Source organism: Cryptomeria japonica, chromosome 10, assembly GCF_030272615.1.
Source record: "Cryptomeria japonica chromosome 10, Sugi_1.0, whole genome shotgun sequence".
Lineage (NCBI taxonomy): Eukaryota > Viridiplantae > Streptophyta > Pinopsida > Cupressales > Cupressaceae > Cryptomeria > Cryptomeria japonica.
Genome location: NC_081414.1, coordinates 123,659,264 through 123,675,874, shown reverse-complemented (window position 1 = coordinate 123,675,874; position 16,611 = coordinate 123,659,264). Strand labels below are relative to the sequence as shown.

Genomic DNA, 16,611 nt, shown 5'->3' with positions numbered 1-16,611 from the left:
CAACGTATGTTCTATCACATAATTTCCAATTTCTTTGGTACTCCCTGTTCATCACAAAGTGCCTCACTCTATCATATCCTAGGGCCTCTTCTTGAGTGTATCCTCTTGAGTAGTTTCCTGATTGGCAACATATGTTCTATCATAGAATTGTCAATCCTAGCCCTATCTGTTATTAGAGTCTCCCCTAGAGGACCTATTTGAGTGTATCCTCTCAGCAAGTTATCCAATTGACAACGTATGTTTGTCACAGAACTATCGATTCGACCTTGAAGACATAAATGAGCATTCATGACACAAATGCTCTTACATACCTACACAAATGTTCCTGTATTTCACAGATGTGCCTGAAATACACAGACGTGCCTCTATTCTACATAGACGTGCTTTCCCTGCATAAACGCGCTTGCATTTCGCAAATGCGCACGCATTTGACATAGACACTTTTGGAACCATAGACACATTTACACTAGACACATATGCACCTAACCTACCTAGATGTGCCTGACACTAACACAGATGCGCCTTCCCGTTTTTCCCCTCGCTTGACATTTTTTTATTTGAACTACCTAACATGCATTTATGACAATAATTAATGCAACAAGGTACAAGGAGGTTTTGTGGTACTCACTGGCTCTCCTGCATCTATTGGCCCTTGATATCGGCAAACACGATCGAATCTATGCACCAATGCCATCGCTGCTGACTGCTGACTGCTCTATGCTCTCTCCGCACTTTGATCTCTTAGGTGTGTGGATGACAATGAGGATGTTTTCCCTCGTAGTCTATCTTATAGAATACCCTAGCCCTAGTCTCCTGCATCAGTCTTCTTTATCTTGTGAATCTGTCACTCTATCCTATCTTGCCAGTCCTTTCTCGCCTTTCTTTCTTATCGAGAGATTGTCCGCGATCTTTTCAGACATTTTCATCCAATCTCTTGTGGGGGCATATCATTCACGTCTTGGGGCAACTTTGTATCATTTCATCTTATCTTCTTTGAAACAACCGGACAAGCTGCATTGTCTCAAAGAGGGGCAAAACGTAGACACCTAAAATTGTCCTGTCTAATTAAATAAATATTTAATTATTTAAGCCTAATTCTTCTATTAATTAAATAAATCTTTATTTATTTAATTAATTCATTTATCCTCTTCTAGCCTTATTTCTCATTTAAATAAATTCTTTTATTTATTTAAATTGTCCTTTCTTAAATTAAATAAATACTTTTATTTATTTAATTGATCCCACTTCCTCTATTAATTAAATAAATCTTCATTTATTTAATTAATTCATTAGCCTTTTCTACCCATCACACATGTCATTCATCTCTTAATTCCTACACTACCTACCCTCTCATTATTTTCTTATTTCTTCTACCTACCCTCTAATCCTATCCGACCATCTATCTTTTACACCTCTTAATCTTATTCCTCCATTTCCTATAGTGTCTTCTATATAAGAGGATGCTTGTTTCATTATCAATCCTCAACTACGCTTTCAAACTTTCATATACGATCAAGCCTACTTGCAACCACATTTTTGTTCTTTGTTGAGTTCTTGTGCACACATAAAATCTGAGAGCAAATATATCAAGCAAGATCAATGGAGATTCAAACCCTATTGGACATGTGATGGTATAATCTTTGTAATTTTGTTTATTTGCATTGTCTTAGGTAATCTTCATATGTTATGGTGGATCTTTGTTGTTGTTAGGCTAGGGTTTTGTGGTTGAATCTATTTTTGTCTTTCAATATTGTTGTTTCCAATTTTACCATAAACAATGGTATCAGAGCAAAACGATCCTTTAGTGAATTTTTAAAAATTTATGCTCTTTACTTGGATTTTTTCCAGAATTTTTTTAGATCATTATTTTATAAAGTGGATTTTTTTCTTTTTCAAAGGGTTTTCATGAGTTTCCTCAGTGCTAAAAAATTGTTTTTTTTTGTTTGAAGATTTTTGGTGGAGGCGCTTTGTCTGAAGGAGTCGCATTAGGATTTTCCTGTAGTGTGCGACGGGTTTGAAGAACCAGCTCACACATTTTTGTTGGTCTAGCGTCCTTGCTCGTGCGATCTCCTATGTCAATGTTTTCAAAAACCCACGATCTTATTACAATTTTTCTGAACCACTCACGTCTTTTTGTGGATGATTTTTATGTTACTCGTGATGACATTTTTTGGGCATGTTTCATTGTGTTGTTTGCTCAAGATTTTTCACAGTAGTGATTTTTTAAATTTTATGGCAGCGATTTCTGTTTTTGTGGCCCACATGCAACTTCTTCTAGTGATTCTTCGGCATTTGCCTTTTGCAAACCTCTAGATGTCATTTTTTTTGCTTCACGCATCGGGAAGGTTTTTTTACTTGCGACAAGTTTGTCATTCTGCACGTGACAATTTCTAGGTCCTTTGCATTTTCCACGACTAGGATTTTTCGATTTTCCATAAAAAATTTGAGGGTTTCCATCAGACTTTTGAGTTTTTGTAAAGGGTTTTAAATTTATTTCCAAAAAAAAAAATTATGCAAGGGTTTTCTAGTTTTTGACTAATTTTTTTGTAATAAAATCAAGAGTTTTTATTTTTCGAACAGTGCCTCGAGAATTGTGCCAACCACTTGTTGAAGGTTTTTGACAGTTTTTTTAAGGTTTGTGTTTGACCTTGTTTTTCATGCATAAGAAAATGGGAAGGATGACATCGTTGACCAACATCATATTGGAGGCCAATAAAGGTTCAATGACAAGAACTACAATACCTGGAAGTAGGATGCTCTTGATTTTTGAGTATAGGTATCTCAAATAGATTGTTTTGGGGACGCATACTCGTTATCGGCCCCTCGTTATATATTCGACAAGGTTATCTTTTAGCTCCTTACCTTTATGTCTTTACTGCAGATGCTTGAGGTTATCTTCTTCAAAAGGCTAACAATATGAAGTTGATTTCAGGAATTTCTATTTCTTATGATGATGTTGTAACTAGATCAAATTATGTAGATGATAGTATGTTAGCTCTACAAAATTTTGAAAAGGTCATTTCTAACACCATGGATATATTGGAACTGTATTATGCCATTTTAGGATCTCTACTTGCTCATAACAAAGTTGAATTCTTGATGCTTCAAATCACGCCTATTCCCCAATGAATTCCTCAAGAATGGAAACAAATCAAACATGGTGAAATTATGAGAGACCTTGGTATACCATTTGGCATTGGGGTTTCCCTCTCTAATATGTGGAATTGGTATCTTAATAGAGTTAGTCATATACTCTTCAATTGGGGAAATAAATTCCTCTCCTTGGCTGACAAAAAATCAAGTAATCAATAAAATATTCCTTGCAACACACGTTTATAATTCTTCATGCTAGATGCCATCCAAAAGAGGGTACAAGGATCTTGTCAAACTTATTTGATAATTTATTTGGGCTAAATGGGATGGTAATAGGATGTTTATATCCATGTCGTGGTCTCATTGTATCTGGCCTAAATATAAAGGTGGCCTAGGATTAATAGACCCAAGAATACAAGGATTTTGTTTGGCTGCTAAATGGATTATTAGTGCTATCCATGGAGTTGAACCATGGAAGATTCTCATTTCAGAATCAAATTAACCTTGCATCTATCAAAGGAAAATGGCAACATGTTGCTTGGTTGGATAAATCCTTCATGCTTCTTATTTTTCAATCTAGGCCTCACCTCCCCTTCAATCTATTTGGAAGGTCTGACAATATATTTGCCATCTTCTAAAATGGAGAGAAATTACGCTTCATTATGTATTCAATTTTTCAACCTTTTCCATTTTGTGGAATAAACATATTCTTTATTAGGATCAACCTCTTACTTTAAGTTTCCCAAGACAATCATATTATTTGTTTAAAAATAGAATTTGCAAAGTGGGAGATCTTTGGGATTTCTCAACTTTGAGTTGGTTACCATGGCAGAATGTTAGATCTCAATTCAATCTAAGTAATAAATACAAAGTGTTCATGATGTTTGTGCAGTCTTTGGTGCCTCTAGAAGTATCTATAAAATTGTGCACATTGGATTGTGCACCTCTATCCAATGCAATTTCTTCAAAGATTGGTTATGGAGGTTAGTCTTTAGTGCCTTTGGAAGTATCTATAAAATTGTGCACCTCTATCCAATGCAATTTCTTCAAAGATTGGTTATGGAGGTCAACCTATCCTTTTCTTTTTTTTTCAATTGAAAAAGGTATCCTTGCAATTGCTTCCCACTCTGTCCTAAAAATCTAGATTGAACTCCAAATAGAATTGTAGACTTAGTGAAAAGTTTTAGTCCAAGCCATCTGCTCAAATCTGAAAAACCAAAATTAAATTAGATTCTCAATTAATTGCTTGAAAGATTTTATATTGCAAACCATCCATTGCAGACAGGCTGAAATGTATGATGGTCCAATCAATTAATTGCCCTTTTTGTCATAAGTATGAAAGTATATGGCATATCCTTAGGAGTTACCAGTTTGTCAAGAAATAATAGAATGTTGTTTTTATTGATTTGCCTACCAATTTTTGCCACAATTTGAGTTGTTAAGAAGCCCTTCTTCGGGTTGGATTACATAATAACGTTATTGTTGGTGGTGCTAGACAAATTATTTTGTTGCATTTATGGGGAAATAGGTGTAAAACAATCTTTAATAACTATAACAATCACCAGGAAACTGTCTTTCAAGGCCTTATTCAGATATATTTTATTGTCAAGTCTCTCTTTTTTTCTCAATTACAGGCAAAAGTTGAAAGGAATTTAATATTGGATCTTCAAATTTAACAAATCAAACTTCAAGTCAAGCATCTATTACACAAAAAGAAAGGTGCCACAATACTGAGTTTAAAGACTTTTTGCAAGATAAACTTTTGCTCGGGGAAATTTACAACTTGTTGTTTCTCAGTTCTTGGCAGTGGACATTTTGTATTCTGGATACTTCCATATTAGGTATGTATGTTAGTCTGTATATTTTTTATTTTGGCAACTGCTTTGTTGGCTTATCAAGTCAATGTACTCTCAAGTTTATATGTTGGCAACTTCTTTGTTGGCTTCTCCAGTCTATGTACTCTCAAGTTTATATGTTGGTCTATTGATAAGTATGTAATCTTGTTTATAGTTAGTTTGTATTTTGGCTATTCTATCTACTTATAAGTATGTAATATTATTTATAGTTAGTTTGTATTCGGCTACTTCCAGATTATCCAGATTATCTAGGTATGTTGTATTTTGTATGCTGACAGCTTCTTCCAAGTCTATGTACTCTAAAGGTTGTATGTTGGTCTATTTTAAGGATGTGGTCTCTGTTGTCAAGGTTTAGGCAGATCTAAAGTAAATACAAATTAACAATTATTTGCATATTCGAATACATAAAGATGACAAAACACAACACAAATAACACGGAGATTTAAGGTGGTTCACCAAAGATGGGCTACATCCACAGAACATAGTCGTCCAATATTTTCTTATTATCCAGTAAAACAGTACAACACCATTACAATGCCTTTTTCATTCCAACCACTTATAACATGCAATTTTTAGGGCAACCTATAAAGTCAGTTAACAAAATTAACCCTAACCCTAAAAAAATATTTTCATAATCTTTTCCTTGTACTCGTACAATACTTGCATGATCAATCGCCACATACCAACAATCTCCCACTTGGAGACTGATCCTGGACGACATTGTTGCACTTGGAACTCCCACTAGATATAAAACATTTGGACTCGGTAGTTCTTTAATTCAATGATTTTCAATCAAGAAGGCCAATAGAAGCTGATGAGGAAATCAACGTTTCCCGTGTGAGACTGTCTCTGTGAACATATCTGCAGGATTGTCACTTGTGTGAATCTTTTCAAGCCATAACTGGTTATCCTCCAAAACAGATTGCATGAAGTGGTACCTGAGCTGAATGTGTTTTGTCTTCGAATGAAGAGTGATTTTTTTTGCAAGATGAATGGCACTTTGATTATCAGTGTATAATAGGTTATCCTCCTATGTCTTGCCCAATTCCTCCAAAAAATGTTGTAACCAAATCATCTCCTTGCTAGCTTTAGTAGCAACCACATACTCAGCTTCAGTGGTTGAAAGTGCAACAACCTTTTGCAGTCCAGAAATCCAACTAACTGTAGTTCCCCCTACAATAAAGACATACCCCGCAATACTCCTTGTATCCATATCACCTACCAAATCAAAGTCTGCATATCCTTGTAAAGAAGACTTTTATCCTCTAAAACATAATGCCTTGGTAGTAGTACCTCTCAAATACCTGAGAATCCATTTGACAACATTCCAATGTTCCATTCCCGAATTTATCATATACCTGCTTACAACTCCCACTGCATGTGCAATATGTGGTCGTGTGCATACCATCGGACTATCAACAGTTGATGAATACAGAATGTTAGACATTTTATTTACTTATTCCCATGTCTTTGGACACATCTCCTTAGTCAATTTGAAATGACTACCCAAAGGTGTGCCAACTGCTTTTGCATTTTGCATGTTAAATTTTTTCAACACCTTCTTTATATACTCACTTTGGGATAAAGTTAATCTTCTATTTTTCCTTGCTCATGAAATCCTCATACCAAGGATTTTCTTAGTTGCACTCAAATCCTTCATAGCAAATGACTTTGCTAATTTCTGTTTAAGTTCATTTATATGCTACATGTTGGACCCAACAACAAGCATGTCATCAACATAAAGTAAAAAGATAATATAATTGCCATTATCCTATCTCTTAAAATAAACACAATGATCAAAATGACATTTGTGGTAACCATGTTCAACCATAAAACTTTCAAATTTCAAATACCATTGTTGGGGTATTTACTTTAGGCCATACAAACTCTTCTTCAACCTACACACTAATTCCTCCTCACCTTTGAACTCTTATCACTGTGGTTGCTACATGGAGATTTCCTCCTCCAAATCCCCATGGAGAAAGGTTGTTTTACCATCTAGCTGTTCAAGATGCAAGTCTTCTACAACCACAAGACTTAGAACAGTTCTAAATGAAGTCATTTTTAAAACTGAAGAAAATATTTCATCAAAATCTATACCCTTTTTCTATGCAAATCCTTTTTCCACGAGTCTCGCCTTATATCTTTTTTGTTCTTCATCCTCCTCTTTCAGCCTATAAACCCATTTATTTGACAAGACTCTTTTTCCTGTAGGTAATGGGACTAAGTCCCAATTCTAATTCTGCATCAGGGAATCCATTGCCTCTTTCATGCCTAGCTCCCATTGTTGCTTGGCATCCACCTGCATTGCTTCTTCATATCCTTATGGTTCACCAAAATTAGTTAATAAAATAGAATACAAAGAAGAAGAAAATCTTTCAAGAGGTTTACTTAACCTCGTAGAACGTCTAACACTTGCAGGAGTCTGTGGGATATTTTGTTGTTGCTGAGCATCAGGTACCAATGGCATCTCAGATTATTGTGTGAAATCTGAATCTCCTTTGGAACATTCTTTTCTTTCTTTCTTCTAATTTCTTTCCATTCTCTCTCTTGGGAGGGAGCCTCATGTGTTGAGCATAGGGAGACCCCTAAGAGTCCTATGCTTATCACCCCTTCCTTTTGAGTATTCTCACGCCCACTTAGAGTGCCTGTCTTGATCATAGCCTTTAAAAACAATACTTCTTTTCTATTTGTTTCTACTCCCATCTCAGGGTTTGAAGGTGAGGAATCTGTATATTGTTTATCCTCCTTACCTTTGCAAATCTCTTGCTCAAAGCTTTCAAATACGATTTCTCCTTACCTCTCAATGAAGATTCCTTGTGTATAATCTCTTTTTGGGTGTTCCCCACATCTTTCTCCACTGAATAACGATGAGGGGATACCTCCCTCCACCAAGAGGCCCTCCTATTGCTATTCTACTTATCACATTTGGCTGCCATATGCCCCGTTTGGAAGTATTTCCTGCATCTAAAAGGAATATCTTCATAATCTATTGACTGCACCCAAATCTCATTTAAAGATTGCAAAACTAATTCTGTAGGTGGGGCCTTAGATGAATTCATTTCCACTAAGATGTGTGCATAAGTGGTATGAAAATAATCCAAGGAACCCTTATCCGCCCCTAAAAATTTCCCCAAAGAATCACCTACAACTTTAAAACAAGATTCGAGCCAAAATTGTAATGGTCAATAATTAGCGAGTCTTACCCATATCAGAACCCGATCAAAAGATTCAATAACCGGGTTAAATGTTGGATGCCAAGATTTTAGAAGCAGATGTTTCTCCTCTCAACTCCAGAGTGATGTGCAAAAAAATTATTCATATCCTCCAAGTTGTCAAAGATTACCACGAGGAAGCCTCAAGCTCTTGGGTAGATCTGCACACTCTCCTCCAAAACAGAGCCCGAGGTCTCAGAGATCCACTTGTGAAGCTCCCCAAGGCTTGGACAAAAGCCTTGAAACCTCCCTATTAAACCCATTTCGGCAAAATATTGTTCATTTTCATAAACCTCATTGGCAATCTCTGCATCCAAATTTATTGTTACCCTAGCAGCAATTGGCTCTTCCCAACACACATGAGCATCCCTTTTGTGGGTACCCCCAAAACTAGAGGCTTGTCGATTAGCTCTCTTCTCTTTTTTCCCATTTCCCAAAGGCGTTGCCATCGATCTTTGACCCTTCCAACCTCCGAAAGGGCCGCTTTTCTCTGAGTGCAAAAATCATTGCCCCCCTCACAAAACCACCACTTTGAGTCACTCCTACCACCACATTACGCCAATGCCCAAACTCACCAACACCATGAGGGATGTGAGAAAGAAGCTAGCGACAGCTTGAGATTCCGAGCCTCACCAACGATATATCCTGCAAAAACTCTAGGAGTCTAAAGACGCATTGGCGACATCTATGTATGTGGTAGATTAAACGCTTCTAGTTTTTATTGAGGGTATAATAATGCTAATTTTAAAATAATATAACTACTTTTTAATATTTATTTTTTAAATTACAAATTTATAATTTAGTATAAAATACCAAGATTAAAGATTTTAAATCTATGTTTTCGATTACGGGAAAAACAGGTTTTGAAGGGATCTTGAAACCCTTTACAAAATATCCTTAATATAATAGCATTAAGAAACAAGAAAAGACATTCTGCAAAAAAACCAACACAGTTCTGGGCAAAAACCAACATAAAAGCCCAACAAAACCAGCAACATCCAGCCATAACATAAAAAAGACAAAAGACAAATTACTTAATGTTTTTAAGGGCATTAGCCAAATTTCCGCTATTCCCTTGCAAATCTTTAATATTATCCCTGAGCATAGGGATTTCCTTGGAAGAGGCCAAAGCAACTTTTTTCATACTCGCCCTAGTTCTTTTTGCCGCATCACTAGGAGCACTTTCCATTGTCCCTGCCTCAATAGCATCCCCATCAATATCTAAGTCCACAATAGGTTTGGAAGTGCTGGAGCCATCAAGGAACTTGGCAATTTCCTCTAAATTCTTAATCACAGAGGTAAGGGTATCTAGAATCATAACCCAAAAAAATTTCATGGCTGTTTTTCCTTCCTCCAGTTTACTAATCTGAGCTTCCAGCTTCTCCACTTTTTCCTCCATACCCTTTTTCCACTACTCCTGGTTACTTTCAACTTTCTTTCCCTTCTCATCATGCTGCTTATCAATTTTTTCTAGATTCTTGATTCTTTCATATACCCACCTATCAAAACCCATTCGAGCCTCAAACTAGGTTTTGAGTTTATCCAGAATAATCCCATCTCCAACTTTATCTTGATCCCTGCTCGTTTTATGCTTATCCTTCTCCTGCTCAGTTTCCATTTCCCTTTCCTCCTTATTAATCTGATTGTCCTGCTCCTCCATGGTTGGCGGTTAACATTACCTATACTCACACTGTGGGTAGGGCCATTCTGATTAGAAACATCCTCAGCTCCTCCTTCCTCTTCCCCCACTTCCTCTTCTTTCCAGCTCTCCTCTCCGTCGGACTCATCAGTCTCCATCTTGCTTTCATCTTTTCCCATGTCCTCAGAATCAACCTCTGTATCCTTTTGTTTACCCATGTCCTCTTGAATTTTCTCCATAGTGGCTTTTTTACCCTTTTTGCTCTGTGTCACCTCATCCTTGCTACGCCCACCTTCCTCAATCTTCCTCTTTCCTTTCCCCGGTGACACCGACAACCTCTTGTTTTCCTGGATATCCAAAATCTTGCAATGCTCATAAATGAGCAAAATAAGGCCATAATGAAGCACAGGCGAAGAAGGGTTCTTGCTATGCTTATTCAGAGACCGTGACAGAGACTTGAAAAGGTAATAGAGCAGAGAAATCCTCTTCTCTTGTCTAAAGTGATTTAAAAGCACAAAATGGTATGTGTGGACCTTGGTGAAATGAACCTCCACAGTAATATATTCCATAATTGCATTAAGCACACAACCCCAGATTTTCTTGATATTAGAAGCATCATAATACCCCCCCCCCCCGGTGGCTTTTCCTAATTTCGCTCTCTCCTTCTCTTTACGTGGAAAAACCTTAACTGCATTATTAGACACTTTCAGGTCTCTAAAGAAGTTAAGACCAGAATGGGGTATACTTGTGACCATCTAAATGAGGTCCACATCCAGCTTAAACCTAACACCATGAATTTTGAAGGAGCCATTTTTCCAGTTTTCAATAACGTTGGTGACCGCTAGGTTTACTCTGCCTTTATCATAGTCGACCAATTTTTCCATGAAATGCGTCATGAATCATTTCTCCAGCTTTGTCCAAACCTTAGGCATCTCCTGCCATCTGGAAATATTATCAGGTTCCTCTCTTCTAAGATCCCCCCCATTTTAGATTTCGTTTTACAATTTCTCTGCTTCTGCAACTTCAAAGCTTTCTTCCAAATGCCACTCGACTTTTTGAAAATGCACACCCACTAAGCTTTCGGAAAATTAATATTCTTGTTTAGGACTCTGCCCTTCTGACATGCCATCATCACCTTTCTAAAAATTTGAAGATTAATCATTAATACTTCCATGACTAACGTGTGATCCTTCTTTCCCCATAAATCTGTCCTTTTTGATGAGTTCTTTTATATTAAAATCAATGTTAACTTCCCCATTCCATATACTTTGAGATTCGGAAATTACGCCAAGGTTCGCTAGACCATCCGCTACAACATTTTTTTCCTTGAAAGCATGTTCAATAATAATTGATTTAAAGCTTGAAATAATTTGTCTAGCTTTAAAAATAATATTTTCTATAGTCCATGAAGGCTCAATTTCTCCCTTAAGGCATTTAATAATGTTAAGTGAGTCTCCCTCCAAGCATAGATTATCATGATTGATATTTTTTGCTATAATCAAAGTATTCAGAGACGCCGAGGCTTCAACATGATGACTAGTTTGGTTACCCAAAGGACCAGCAATAGCCACAAGGCAACTTCTAACAAAATTCCTGACAATGCCCCCATAACCAACTTTCCCAGGGTTTCCCTTATAAGCCCCATCAAAGTTGGACTTAATCCATCCCTGTGAAGGAAAGCACCAGAAAAGACCATCCCTACCCTTATCCTTACTATTTTTGTTATTGGAGAGGTTCCAACTTTCATTAAAGTCTTCTTTAGTAGCTAAACCATTATCAATTCCATATAAACATTCAAAGATCCCTCTATAGATTTTATCCACCACCACTTCAGGGTTCACACTTTTATCCCTAAAAATCTTGTTGTTGCGCTCCTTTCAGATGTTCCATATGACAATAGGGAGAGTTAGTTTCCAAAGCTCAACATTCTTAGAATTGGAACTAAGGCAATACCATTGTTGCCAAAACTCTTCCAGAGAGTCCAGGAAAACCCAGCTCAACTTCCACCTACTAAAAATAATATTCCAAATTTCCTGATTGAAAATACACTGGTAGAGGATATGACAAGCAGACTCCTCCTCCCTGCAGCAAAGAGAACACCTATTAGGAAAAACAAATCCATGCTTATGGAGATTATCAAGAGTTAGCACCTTATTTTGGATAAAAATCCAAAAGAAGATATTAATTTTGGGCATCAACTTCTTTATCCACACTTTCGCCCACAAAGGGATCTCTTCCGGAACTTTGTTATGGATAGACACCGTTGAAGACACAAAATATTTCCCATCAGAAGTTTCCCTCCAAATCAAACAATCCTCAAAATTGTCCATAAAATTTTTGGAAGAAAGCAAAATCTCTAAAAATATTAATTTCAGACAAAGCTGGCTGAACTCAATCCACTTCCCATTTCTCCACTAGTCTCTAACAAAGACTCCATACTTGCTTTTGAACTAGTCTTTCCATTCCTTAAGAATGGGGATTTCCTCCAACGGTTTATCTGTTAGCCATCTGTCCTCCCAGAATCTAATAATTCTCCCATTCCCCAATTTCCACTTTCTTCCAGCTGCAGCCCAAGCTTAGTCGTTTGAACTACATTCCAAATTGCAGAGCCTTCCACAAAAAAAAGAATTTTCCATAAATTCTTCCTCAGATGGTTGCATGTAAAGGTATTTATTTTTCCAAATTAAATTCCATTCCCTTTCCTCCCCTTTCATTCTCCAAATTTGTTTAGCTAACAAGACATTATTCATAGTTATAATGCTCCTTAATCCCAGCCCCCCAAAAGCCTTAAGAGTACAAATATTATTCCATGCAATAAGGGGGATTCTATTTTTATCTTCCACTCCCGACCATAAGAATTTTTTTTGAATTCTTTCAATGGCCTCAGCAAACTTCCTGGGGATTTTGAACAGACTAAGGGCATAGATAGGCAAATTTTGAAGGGTAGCTTTAAGCAACATCACCTTACCCGCTTAGCTAAGGAGGGCTCCTTTCCATCTAGCTAGTTTGGAATTGAATCTATCAACCAGCTTCATCCAGAAATTCTCCAAAGGCTTTAAGCACAGACGGAGACCCAGATAAGTTGAAGGGAACTCAACAATTTTGTATCCAAGGATTCTTTCAATCCTTCTTTGTCTATCCACTGGGGTATTGATGAAGAATAAAGAACTCTTATCCCAATTTATTTTTTGACCAGAAGCAGCTTCATAGGAATCCATAACACTCTTCATGTTTCTTGCTTCCCTTATGGTAGCTTCTCCCATAGTGATCGAATCATCAACAAACTGTTCATGAGTACAAGTTAGGTTGGAAGATGAAGGTTTAAGGCCTTTGAGTTTCCCTTCTTCCACATTTCTCATAATAAATCTACCCAAACTTTCAACCAGAATAATAAACAAGATAGGAGAGATGGGACCCCCCTGTCTTAGGCCTCTAGAACTTTTGAAGAAACTAGAAGGGGATCCATTAAAATAACAGTAGAGGTTGAAGTTCCAGTCAACTGAGAACAAAGCCGAATCACCTTTTTCTCAAACCCAAAAGATTTCATAATTCTGAAAAGGAATTGCCAATTCACTCTGTCATAGGCCTTGGACATGTCCAACTTAAGAAAAAAGCCCCATTTTTTAGCAGCAATTAAAGAATGAATATTCTCATGAACATAAATGATAGAATCCAGAATCTATCTGCCAAGGACAAAACCATTCTGCTGAGCCAAAATAATGTGGGGGAGAATATCCAACATTCTAGAAGTAAGAACCTTAGATATAATCTTGTAAACAAAATTACAAAGACTGATAGGTCTGAACTTATTGAGAGAGTCAGCTCCAAAGAACTTAGGAATAAGAACGATAAAGGTAGCATTGAGTTCTTTTAGAAGTTGCCTTGAACCAAAGAATTCTTTAACTCCATTACAAATATCAATCTCCACAATATGCAAAAAGTTTTGGAAGAAGAACATAGGGAATCCATCCGAACGAGGAGACTTGTCTTCAAGAAAGGAAAACACATCCTTTTTGATTTCTTGATTCGAAGGGATCCGAGAAAGATTTTTGTTATCATCCTCATTTAAAATGGAAGGAATAGCTTGAGCTAGAAGATCTTGATTTCTGATATCCAGAACGTCCTCACCTCCCAAAAGATTACTAAAGAAATTCTTAGCTTCCTTTCTTATTTCATTTTCATCCGACAAAATCCCCCTATTGCTGGATAAACTGAAAATCATGTTGGTTGCCCTATGCTTAAGAGTAGTCATGTGAAAAAATCGGGTGTTTTTATCACCTTCCTTCAAATACAACGCTCTTGATCTTTGTCTCCAAAAAGTTTCTTCATTAAAGATAATTTCATGGTATTTGGACAACAACCCATTTTCAACATTCCTCAAATCCTCAAAAAAACCTTCCTCTTGAATTTTATCTTGAACTTCTTTAATATTTGTCTTAATATGAGCTTTTTTTATAAAGATATCTCCAAAAGTCTCTTTGTTCCAGATTTTAATTTTGGCTTTGATGATATTAAGATTTTTGGCCACTCTAAATAAGGCAGGTCCCTCAACCTCTGAATTCCACCATTCAGCAACACAAAATTCCAAAGACGGGTGGGACAACCAAGCTTTTTCAAATCTAAAAGGAAAATTACGCTTAGCAAAAGTTGAATTGGCAATGAAAGAAATAGGGTAATGATCAAAACCAATCTTAATGATAGACGCCAAAGAACAATTATACTTAGAAAGCCAATCGGGAGAAATCAAGGATCTATCCAACCTGACTTGAATAAGATCAGAACCAGTTCTTCTATTGGTCCAAGTGTAATTAATCCCTTGGAGATCCACACCCATCAAAGCTTGATCATTAATAAAATCCATTAGGTCTTGTCTTCCCTCCAACTGCAAAGGAAGGCCTCCCATCTTTTCATCCTCTTTTAAAGGGGTATTGAAATCTCACATAATCATCCAACTTTTATTAGCAAAACTAAGTCTATCTTCAACCAGGTTCCTCCAAAATTTAGTTCTTCCAGCTTTAGAATTAGGCGCATAGATATTAGTGATAACCCATACAAAGTTATCCTTAATATGCTCAAGCAAAACTGAGGTCTTATTAACCCCTGAAGCAATTTCCTTACCTTTAATAGTATTATGATTTCAAAAGATAGTTGTACCTCCAGAGGCACCCTCCTAACTTGTTCCAATTACCCCATTACTTTTGAAAATTCTAATCCTTTCCACTTTATCCTTACACATCTTAGTTTCTTAAATAAGGACTACATCCGGTTTATGATCTCTTACAATATTACGCAACACATTCTGCTTATGGGGAGCATTCAACCCTCTAATATTCCATGAAATTACATTCATACTTTAACCGGGGATAAGGCTAACTCAATGGAGCTTTGTGTTCCATCAGCTCATTTCTTCCAACTTTCCCATTCCCTCTGATTCTTTAGAGAGGGTCTCCCCTGCTTTTTGCTGTGACTTCCAACATCTGCCACCTTCTTATTCTTACTTCTGGTTGAAATACCTCCATTAGGTCCCCCATTATTTGACTTGCCTTCTTTAATACCGACAATCCTAAGATTTCCCTCAAGAGTCACCATTTCCAAACTTTTAGAAAGAGTTTTGCATTGGGGGTTTAGGATAATATTTCTAGTCTGCTTAAGACTTCCATTGGTTAGTAACAACAAAGACACGTTATCCAAAATATTACAGTCCTGCGCTTCGTTAAAGTCTTCCTCATTTTCCTTATTATTAGATGAAGTTGAAGCATCATCATAGGAAAACTGATCAACTTTACCCTGGATGATAGGACCAACCTTCAAATCCTCTGATTCAAATTTTTTAACCTTTTCTTTGTTCCCATACTCTTCCTCCTTGTTACTTTCTTTTTTACTATTAGAACATGCACAAACTGATTTTTCATTGTTATTATTCACACCCTTCTTTACCTTGTTTTCCTTCTCAGTCACTTCCTTCTCAGGGACAACCTCTAAGGGTAGATCATCATTCTTCCCTTTCATTTGCCATTTCTGCTTCAAGTTGCTATCATTTTTACCATTCTTACCCTTCTTAAGCGGACAAGATTTCGCCCAATGATTCGACTTTTTACAATGAAAACAAACAAACGAGAGAGATTCATATTCAATCACTTGGGTCCATTTCCCCAATTTGGACAAAATCTCAATAGTTTGAGGCATATCCGTCATTTGATTAACATTAAGACAAATACGAGCAAAAACCAACCTAGATTTAGTTGCATTCATCAAGTCGATCAATAGAAGTTCACCAAATGATCTCGCAATCCCTTTGAAGACCTCCTCATTCCAGAACTCCAAAGGAAGACCAGGAAGACGCATCCACACAGGCGCCGACACAAAAAAGGAATCATCCAAAGGGAGGTTAGGAGCCCATTTCTGTAAAGCCAAGGTTGACTTGCCAAACATCCACGGCCCTTCACAGAGCGCTTTATTCATATCTTCTTCATTGTTAAAAGCAAAGGAAAAAAGCCCCTAGGCAAAGCCGCCACATCCACTTGACCTTTGAGAACCCATTTTCTCCTTATAAAGTTCCTTACGACATCGATGTTAGGTCTAAACCCAACAAACCGTCCAACCAAGGTCATAGCTAAGCCAGACATAGTGAAATCAAACAACTTATCCGGTACAGATATAGCAAAAACCCCCGTCGCCAGATCAAAAATATTTTTAACTTCCAAAAGTTCAGATTGCACCAAAGGCCTGATTCCAAAAAGAGACGACCATTTCTTTTCTTTACCTCTATCATGTGGGTCCCCAGTTTTGGAATCTTTATCTTCCACCG

The 16,611-nt window shown here is 36.9% G+C and overlaps 1 protein-coding gene across 1 annotated transcript; it reads right to left on the bottom strand.

The window, feature by feature from the left end:
- Positions 1-9,689: 9,689 nt before the first annotated feature.
- Positions 9,690-15,812, bottom strand: LOC131858808 (uncharacterized). The gene is made up of 3 exons (XM_059212257.1): positions 15,486-15,812; positions 9,914-10,150; positions 9,690-9,812 (listed from the first exon to the last, which is right to left on the bottom strand). The coding sequence occupies exons 1-3, from the start codon at positions 15,810-15,812 to the stop codon at positions 9,690-9,692; spliced, it is 687 nt and encodes a 228-aa protein (XP_059068240.1).
- Positions 15,813-16,611: the final 799 nt, after the last annotated feature.